This window comes from Charadrius vociferus, unplaced genomic scaffold (assembly GCF_000708025.1).
Source record: "Charadrius vociferus isolate BGI_N301 unplaced genomic scaffold, ASM70802v2 scaffold34, whole genome shotgun sequence".
Lineage (NCBI taxonomy): Eukaryota > Metazoa > Chordata > Aves > Charadriiformes > Charadriidae > Charadrius > Charadrius vociferus.
This window is the reverse complement of record NW_009647989.1, coordinates 1,073,171-1,082,636: the sequence shown is the minus strand read 5'-3', so window position 1 is coordinate 1,082,636 and position 9,466 is coordinate 1,073,171. Positions and strand designations below refer to the sequence as shown.

The window sequence follows — 9,466 nt, the reverse complement described above, 5'->3', positions numbered from 1 at the left end:
GGGTGTGAGTCGGGTGTGTGTGTGTGGGGCGGTGTGTGTGTATGTACACGCCTTGTGTATGTGTGTGGGGAGGTGTGTACGGCCCTTCTATGTGTGTGTGGGTGTGTGTGTAGGAGGGGTGCGTGGTGGTTGAGTGTATGTGAATAACCCTTGTGTATGTGTATATATGTATACCTCTATATATAGGTCTATATAGGGATATAAGAGATATATATATATTTACTTCTTTGAGAGAGGGCAGAAATGGTATCCAAATAAATAAATGACGTGTTAGTTATATGTATTACATATGCGAATACAGTATGTTACACACACGCATAATTTAAAATACTTTAATATAAAGATGTGTAGGTATAGATACAGATACAGCAACAGGCATGGGCCTGCCAGGCACTGCTGTGCGGGGCAGCGGGGGCCTGCCCACCCGTGTGGCCCCCCTGTCCTCTCACCAGCACCAGCCACCTTGTTCGTGAGGTTTCCCCGGTGGTACAAGACATGGAGGGCCGTGACTCAGCTGCAGGGCTGGGTGGTGTCCCGCCAGTGTTGGGTAGAGATAAGCCCCCCCCAACATCCTCCCTTTTTTCCGGGCTTTTTGTTTGTGTTTTGTTTTGTTTTTTTTTTTTGTCCTGACACACAAAACAAAAACTCCTCTGGGGACTGCTGCGGTGGAGGCAAGTGTAAGAGGCAGAGCGATGATGACAGAGGAGAGGTATCCCAAAGTAAGTGACCGAGTGAGTCCCCAGGGCTCCCAAACGGAAAATATGGGAAGGGGCTATGTCCATGTGCACGTGCAGGGATCCATACCGCAGGGGTTTGTACCATTACCTCCTATGGCATCCTTGGTATTTTTCACCTGTACTGTCACCTCAGTGTCAGCAGAGAAATGGCGCGTGGGTAGTCATGCCTCTGAACTTACTTCAGCCATGCTGGATGAGCTGTAGGTGTTGAAGCCATGTGGTCGACATTCGATCTGTTCATTTCTGATTCCCCGTGCCTTTAGTGCTTGCTATGGTGCAGCTCTGCACAATTTCTCAGAGTGCACTTTCAGCTTGGGGTGTTATTTTGTATCTTGTCTCTTGTGTAGGTAGGCAAGGAAGGAGCTTTAGTTGAACACAGGACCTGTATGAGGATGAAGTTCATTTAGCCTGGGGTCTTCTGTGCTTATTACCCACTCTTTAATTGCTTTATTCAAATTAAAGTATCTCCGTACAGTCAGACTCCTTACTTGAGGAGCTGCTCCCTCACGTAAAACATCTCAGGTGGCTGATGCTTTGCTTTTGTTTCAAAATTCAAAATATACCTGCTGGAGTCAGCTGCCCACTTCAGCAAAGGTAATGCACATTACTAACAATTGGCAGTAGTGTTGTCATTTTTAAGGTACTTTTTAATTAGTTTCTTCCAATATTTGCCTTGTTAGGAATTAGAATTTATTAATGTACCTGTGAAGCTGTAAATGTGGCTGGATGTAAATATCAAGGTGGAAAAATAAATTGTTTAAGATCATCTTAACAGAAGATATAACTAGTATATTGAAATTAGGAAATGGAGTATAGGCAAAACATTTTTTGTCTTGAATTTGTGTTTCCCTTAAGCAAGCTGGGATTCAGTAATTTAAAACTCTAGCACTGGTTATCTTTTCCAAAATTTAAAAGTACATACGAAATACCCATAGCAACTTACACTTGAATGGAAGCACATTTGCTGTGAACAGAAGTCTGTGGGTTTCCATGCTGATGTAGTGCTTCTCATAGTCAAAATACATATATTGTGCAGGTCTTCTAGCAAAAAATGTCTGAATTTTTACCTTGGAACACTGGAATGATAAAGCACTTTTTATCTAAAATAAGGTCTGCTGTGCATTGCCTTGGAATATTATCAGCGTTACGCAAATTGCTAATAACGCTGAGTGTTTTATAGCAGGTTCTTTCTAAGTGACTCTGCACGGGGAGTGATTACAAGCTGCAGCGTAGTACTCCGGCATTTACATTTTGAAGCCATTTCTGAAGCTGAAGTCTCAAAACATCCCTATCACTTGTTTCCAAGCACTCTCTTTTATTTTTCCACATCAACCACATCAACCGTATTAGTTTCTCCACTGACCATCAAATCTGCTGGAGAAATACTTGGGGCAAGTAAATGTCACTCTGATCTTTGGACCTCACACAACAGGTGAATGGGACAGAAGCGGATCCACAAGGGAGCCATTTTCTGGCTTTGAAAAAGGGATGGGTATGGGTGTGACTGGGCTCAGCTGTGAGGACATGGTTGTGTTTCTGCCAAAATGTGGCGGCGGCACGGTGTCTGTGCTGGCTTTGTGGTTTTGTGGCCGAGGACAGGGGCTGCCTGGCCTGGTGCAAAGCCTACTGGTGTCAGGTTAGCCTACCAAAACCTGTTAACGAATTTGAGCTGGTGGAGTAAGTTCTCACAGAGCCGGCACTCTGCGTCATGCTGCCACAAAGCTTTTGATCTCCTGCGACCACATTTATTGTGTCATTAGACCTTAGCAGCCCTCACCAGCTCATCCCAGGGGTGTCGGCGATCTGGGTCCTGTCACTCATGAGAGGTGTGGGTCACTGTGGCGCTTGCTGGACCTGCTCTGGTCTGGGGGAGTGGCATCAGTTGCCTGAAGTCAGTGGTGGCTGTTCCCAGGGCCACCTGAGGCAATGCCGTCGGGGTCATCAGTCATGCATATCGGTCAGGTAGAGCACCAGCAGCAGCCATGCATCTTACGGACAGCAGTTTTGGTCAGAAACCACCCGCCGGAGCTGGCAGTCCTGTCAGGAGCCAGCAGTCCTGTCTGGCAGCCAACACCTCCTTACCGGCCATTCGGTTATGGCGGCTCACCTCAGATACCAGAACTGACAGAACTTATACCAGAAGTGCAAGAAGTATTTTAGGCTGGAAATATTTTTAAATTCTGTTGTACACGTAAAAATAAGATGGAACTATATGAGGTGACCAAAGCATCTGTTAAAGCCGGTTTACCCACAGCGTGACCTACCGCAGCACGTTTTCACTGTTCTCTGCAGGTGGAGCAGTATGTTGGTGAAATTAAAGGCGGCCTGAGACCAGCCATGAAACTCACAGTTATAGGGGTGGTACACTCCAACCCCAAGAGGTAGGTGAAGGGGCTGGTGGGGGCTTCACTCCTGCCATATGTGCTCCTACCTGTCTTCTAAATTCAAATGATTTCTTGAAGGTCTGTGCTCTTTAAGGGGAAGAAAGTCATATAGATTCATAATTTAAAGCTCTATTTAATTTTCCTGCTCTTACATTGAGATTAAAAGGGTGAGAAAGAATTCACATTTGAGCCCTCTGACTGCTGTGCCAGCATTTTCTACTCCTTGCCCTTATCTAATGCGAACCAGAGGAGGCACACAAGGGGCATTTCTCCTCCAGGAAGAGGTACAATTTTGAATCCCCGTCTAGGTTGTCTTTTGTCGGCTGGAATCAACACCATTTGAAACACTGGTTTTGGCACAGGAGGTGCAGGTTCATTGCTGTGCTTAGTCTGGATGACAGCAAGTGTGCTGTCATTACACTTTTTTTGCATCCACAGTGATCAACTCCTGTGCAATCAACACTGGTGAAGAGTTTTCCATAACCTCTTTTAGGATACAAATTGGAATTGGCTCACCCACAAGTGTGTTTGATTCCAGTCACAAAAGGAAGAAAGTAACATCAGAAGTCACTAGCATCCTACCAGAAAACAGATGAGAAACAAAGACCATCTGTTCTCATCCCTTTCTGCAGTTTTTAAGCCCGTGCACAGTCCCTGCAGGAATCCTGTGTTTCAGTTTGACAAGAAATCAATAGCTGTCTCTAGTCTTTTTAGGCCTCTGACATGCACACCATGCCCTTTCACATTGCTGGAAGTGCCAGCCATTTAATCGTTTTTTTCAGCTTTTCAGTGACTCTGCTCTGTGATCCAGTGGATGCAAGCAAAGATGTTGGGCTGTTATTTACAGTTAACTTTAGTGACAAATCCATCACCCGAAATGCACGAATTGCTGGGAAATGGGGAAGAGAAGAGAAGACTATTCCCTACTTCCCATTTACAGCAGGCGACACATTCAAGGTATTTTGGGGGGTACTATGGTTAGATTGGAGAAAAGGGGGGGAGAAAGGATGAAGGCTACGTATATGACGTCAAATAACTAACTATGGAAACTGACAGGTTAACTAGTCTAGTACGGCACAGAGGGCAACAGTTCAAGCCCTGATGGGAGAAATCCATTCCTTTCTCTGGTCTTAGTGACAGAACTCACTGTGAGGAGTTTTACAGTATCATCTCAGCAGAGAGTAGGTTATTTATTATGGGCATTTCTGAAGAACCAATAGACTGTGCTTCACTGTCCTCATCACATGGGGTTCTAAGTCCATGCTGGTGAAATCAGCTCTGCTGCTTGTCTCTAACACCATCCCCTGTCCTTTTCCATTGCAGATGGAGCTCTTGTGTGAACACCAGCAAATACGAGTCTTGCTTGATGGACGGCAGCTCTGTGACTTCACTCACCGCATTCAGCCCCTGAACTTGGTGAAAGCTTTGCAGATCACAGGCGACATCAAGCTTACCAAAGTGGCTTGAAAAAAAGGAGACCACAATATCAGCAGAGGACAGAGGCAAATGTACTTTCTCCTGTCTGAGAAATGCTTAGTCTTTTTGCCCTGGCTGATTCTGAAGAGTGGGAACTGTATCTTTCTCATTTGTTGATGTGTTTGAAACATACACTTTTTTTCTCTCGTACATACTCAACAATCACAGAGCTATGGCGGGTCTGGGTAAATGAGAGGGCCTTTGCTGAGATACTCTGTTTGCCTTCCAAACTGCAAGATTCATGATGCTATGCAGTATCTCACATCCTCATGGTCCTCTAACCCCCGAGGCGTGCCAGTTGGCGGAGCTCAGTCCTCTGTGGACGGGTGGCTGTTACCTTTGTGACTCGAACTGGGCAGTATGCAGGTGGTGGGACTGGGAAAAGAGAAGCAGAAGACTTCCTTATAAGTGAATAAGGGAGTCTGGTGGGCCCCAACAGGGCTTACGTTATCAGGAGGGAATTGCTTTTCCTGGAAGCTCTGCTTAGTCAGCACGAAGCCATTTGTGCTTCCCAGTACAGAGCCATAAATGCCTTACCACCATCCCTGTCTCTTGCAGGTAGCATTCTCGTGAATTGAAAGGTTTCAACAGTTGTGGATTTCACAGTCTTCTCTGGACCAGCCCTAGGAATTGGTATCTGTAGCTGAAACTGCATTGCCCTTTCTTGTATCTAATTAAAACTGCATCTTTGCTGGCAAACTTCTTTACCAGTGCTGTTAAATATTTGAATGCACGTGAGTGTTGTGCTGTTATTTCATTGCTGGAGATTTAGAAAAAAGGCCTAAATACACGGCTATTCTAATACATATAAAAGCATTTATTATAGCTGCTGCCTTTGGCTTTGTTATGATTGGTTGGTTGTAACACAGGATGACGGGGAAAGTCTCTAGATGAAGAGACTTTTTTTTCAGTACATAACTTGGAGAACAAAAAGTCTGCAAAGAGGTGGTTCTGTGGATAGAGGACTATCAAATTCTTCTGTGACTTCAAGGAAGATATATAGCATGCTGTTTTCAGAGGGCTTTTGGAGGCTCTGCAGAGTCTGGCTGTCAGATACAGGTACTCAGATAACACGAGGAATTTTACGAAAATAGTGTATCAGCAGGATGGTCAGGTATTTTAATCATCTCATACATTCCATTCTACCTTCTGGTGTTGTGGAGAATATCTCAGTTTCTATATAAATCTAAATTTACAGTGTATGAAACTATTTTCATATACTCAAACTGCCCCCTGAGAAAAATCATGTCTAAAGATCAAATGCACTGAACTTTTTTGTTATATTTAATGATATCAAAGTCAAGTTTACTAGACAAATAATGCAAAATTGAATGGCTTAAAATGGAAAAAGCAATACTCAGAACTGCTATTAGAGTTCTCAGTCCCACAGAAATGGACTTACGGGGATAATCAGGAGGAAAAGTCCTGCTTTTATGGCTGAGTGATTTCTTCCAATATATTCCGCACCAGCAATTACCTGGAATAACTGCCACTGGTCTGATTTGTTACTCGGGATCCGGTACTGCTATGGGCCATTGCCAGCAGCACAAGAATAACCTATATATTGGCGAGGCGGATCCTTTGGTCTTTTCCAGCCTAGCAGAGAACCAAATGGTAGAGCAGATGGATGGACAGACAGACCCCTGGTTTGTTTTCCAATAGTGATTATCCTGGCAGCTGGATTGTGTCTTAGCACAAGACTCTTGTGGTATACAAAGAAAGGCAGCCTCAGACACCAGGACCTTTTATGACTTTGATTCAGTCAGTCTTAAGTAATAAGTTTATGAGCCCCTTTATAAAGGGGAAATGAGCAAGACATTTCTGCTTTAGGATAAAGCACAACCTGGATCTGTCAGATATAGACTGAACACTTGTACAAAAGAATTCTTTTCTTCCATTTTGGAATATTATATCTCATTGTTTCTTTGTAAAGTCCCATTTGTCTGTATCCAGCTGTTGTCTTTTGTTTCTTGGTTATATGGTAAATTTTTGGTGGGGAATGATTCTGAGTCTACATGACTCCTAGGCACCTAGGATGCTGGTCTGCCAGGAATTACTAGGTGCTATGGCAATACAAATAACAAAAATAGACTATCTAAGGGGAAAACAACACTCCCAGACAATGAGGGCAGGAAACTTGTTCACAAATGTGACTTGTCTTTTGGCATGGAGTTGACCTTACTCATGTCAATGGTTTGATCGCCTCAATCCACTGTGTTCGCTCTGCCTTGGAGCTGGCCTGAATGTAATAATGAATGTCATTTTTAGTGATGATTTTGAAGAGGTTGCCTTGTACATTGCCCTTCACTCCTGCAGAGAGAAAAATAAAAAGACAGATCAGGAAGATTCATAGAGAAATGCTTTGTAGGAGATATGAAGCTTCATAGAGAAGAATTTTAATGTAGTGAATTAGGGTTTTACACCATTTCATTTCATTGTGGATAAGACTAAAGCTCTTGTGTCTTTGATTTCCCTTCTGCAAAATATAGTACAGACACCCCTCACATAGACTGGAAGAACTACTGTGTGCTATGCTTCATATGTAAAATAGCTGCTGTTTAGATGGAGAAGCTTACTTGAGTTACACAATGCAGGGATGAACTCCCTACCAGTTTGTGCAGTAGATTAGATTTGCTCCTGCCCATCTTTGGGTTCCTGTTATCAAGGAGCTCTGTTGTTCATCATGGCCTCCCACCCTGGACTGTATCTTTTTCAGACCCTCTCTTTTGTCTTTAGAAAGATGCTGCCTATTCGAGAACCACACATTGTGCTTACTGTCATAAAATAAATTGCTTAAACAGCAGAAACACTTATCTGTCAGGCTGAGGTTCTAGACAAATGCCTAAGCTAAGCATTTTCACTACCAGAGCTGTTTGTTCTATTGCTGTCTTTATGCCTCCCCTACATTTGGTTTCTAGCAGATCAAAAAGGAAAAGGTAATAGCATAAGTAGAGAGGACAGACAGAAAAGGAATGGCATTATGGGATTCCTCAAGACTTAAACAACATCCAAAAAGAAGGTGTTTTCTCTCTGTCTGTTAACTCTGGGATATTAATCGGTGTCTTAGGACTGTCTCAGACGTCATCTGACCGAGAAAAGCCCATAAAAAGGGGAACACCCAAGATATGTGGAAATAACACTTAAAAAAAAAATCCCCTCTGGTATGGACAACCCATCAGTGTGGGGACTTTTTATGATAAGCCTCTTCCGTTGCTTGCAAGGGGAGAGGAAAGGCCAGCCCCCTTGTGCATATGGACAGCCATACACACAAACCCATGACCAAAGACTGTATTGCTATGGCATAAATATGTATGTATGAAAGTTTAGAGGCTCGTGCTTACCTGCTGGGACTCCATTGTCCTCCAGAGCTGAGACAAGACAGCCACGAAGAGAAAATCCACCTACTGGTCTGTTTTCTTCCTGCAAAGAAAAAGCAAATGAGGCTTATCTGGAAAATATCATCATTAGAATAATTTCCCAGAGCACATCAATTATTTTTATGGAGGTGGAGATGTAATGCCAGTCTTTCCAGATATAAAACATCCATGTCACAAGAGAAGTCAATTAGGACATGTAATCAAATGCATTACTACGTTGTTTCAGTCTCAAATGTTTCTCTGACATAGCTGGGAATGGTGGAGATCAATTAAAAGCACAAGGGTAGGCTAACAATCATATTTCAAACTTATGTATAGACTTATTAGTAACAATCCATATTAAAAGAAAAAAAATGTATTTCTGCAAGTTTTTAGCTTGCTGCTTTTCACTGAGACTGTATGGAGAAAATTTGACTGTTTTCACTAGTAGGCTGGCTCTCTTGTCGATCTTCAAGTTCTGCAGTTTGAGTTTATAGCATTACAAGGGCGAATTGCAGTGCACAAAAGCCCCATAAAGAAACGGGCTACAAAAAATGAACGAGCTGCATAAGCTCTTTTCACTGTTATGTTGTTTGTGTTTTCCTTAAAAGTCACATAAAGCATTTCTATACATGTTCTTTTAGCAACCTGTTGGGCTTTGTGCTACCCTATACATCTGGGGCTAATAGATTCACACGCCCTCTGGGTTCCTCACATTGTTTATTATAGCCATGAAGATAAATTCTACTATTCCCTGAGCAAGTTTAAATCTGAGTAGCAGCAATTGCTATAAATACTTCAGCATCAAGGAGACCCTATTCAATGTTGGAATAAGAACGTAAAAAATCCCAGTAGCAGTTATGACCCTCAAGTGGTGGGATGTCAGCTCAGAAAGAACACAGCCCAGCAAGAATCGCTGCAGGAGCACGACTGTGCTGTACCCAGACTGTGTGGGTACAGCAAAGAACAATTCCTAGAAGGCTGGTGCCCGTCAGCTAAGGAAAAGGAATCTCACTGGGGAAAAGACAGGAGGGAAGATGTTGGGATAGAAGATCCTACAGGGACAACCTCCCAGGGTAAGGCCAGAGAGGTCTGACTCCCCAGGAAATGGGTCAAGGAACCTGGAAGGAGATTTGGGTGAGAGAAACATTTACAGCATAGTTGTGTTTTCATTATAGTGTTCAGGTCTGTGAGAGGATTTCTGGGGGTAGTAATTCCCCGCTCACATACCTTAGTGGGGTCATAGTAGTGCAAAAAAGCAGGATCAGCTCTCAAAACAAATCTCCTCACCTTCCAGTTTTTTCTCTTGTGGCCCTGCAAAACAGAAGAATTAAAGTTACCACCAGTAAATACCTTCTGCAATGGCTATTCTCCTGCAGGCTGCAGGGGAAACCTAAATAGATACTGAAAAAAGAGGTTTTGGAGCCAACAGGGAAAAATCTTTTCTGACATCTTAGTAAATACCAGGATTTTCTGTTTAACATCCTTCTTCATACATTGATAATTCCTTACT

The 9,466-nt window shown here is 43.2% G+C and overlaps 2 protein-coding genes across 2 annotated transcripts in view; one reads left to right on the top strand and one right to left on the bottom strand.

Moving 5' to 3' along the window:
- Positions 1 to 692: 692 nt before the first annotated feature.
- Positions 693 to 4,742, top strand: LOC104285085 (galectin-related protein A-like). The gene is made up of 4 exons (XM_009883479.1): positions 693 to 719; positions 3,030 to 3,118; positions 3,904 to 4,078; positions 4,445 to 4,742. The coding sequence occupies exons 1-4, from the start codon at positions 693 to 695 to the stop codon at positions 4,586 to 4,588; spliced, it is 435 nt and encodes a 144-aa protein (XP_009881781.1). The 3' UTR covers positions 4,589 to 4,742.
- Positions 4,743 to 6,704: 1,962 nt separating this feature from the next.
- Positions 6,705 to 9,466, bottom strand: part of PLEK2 (pleckstrin 2) — a 9,962-nt gene continuing 7,200 nt past the window's right edge. The window contains exons 7-9 of the mRNA XM_009883478.1: positions 9,184 to 9,267; positions 7,939 to 8,017; positions 6,705 to 6,907 (exon numbers count right to left, since the gene is read on the bottom strand). Coding sequence (XP_009881780.1) covers positions 6,780 to 6,907; positions 7,939 to 8,017; positions 9,184 to 9,267 — 291 coding nt within the window. The 3' untranslated portion in view covers positions 6,705 to 6,779. The remainder of the gene's footprint in view (positions 6,908 to 7,938; positions 8,018 to 9,183; positions 9,268 to 9,466) is intronic.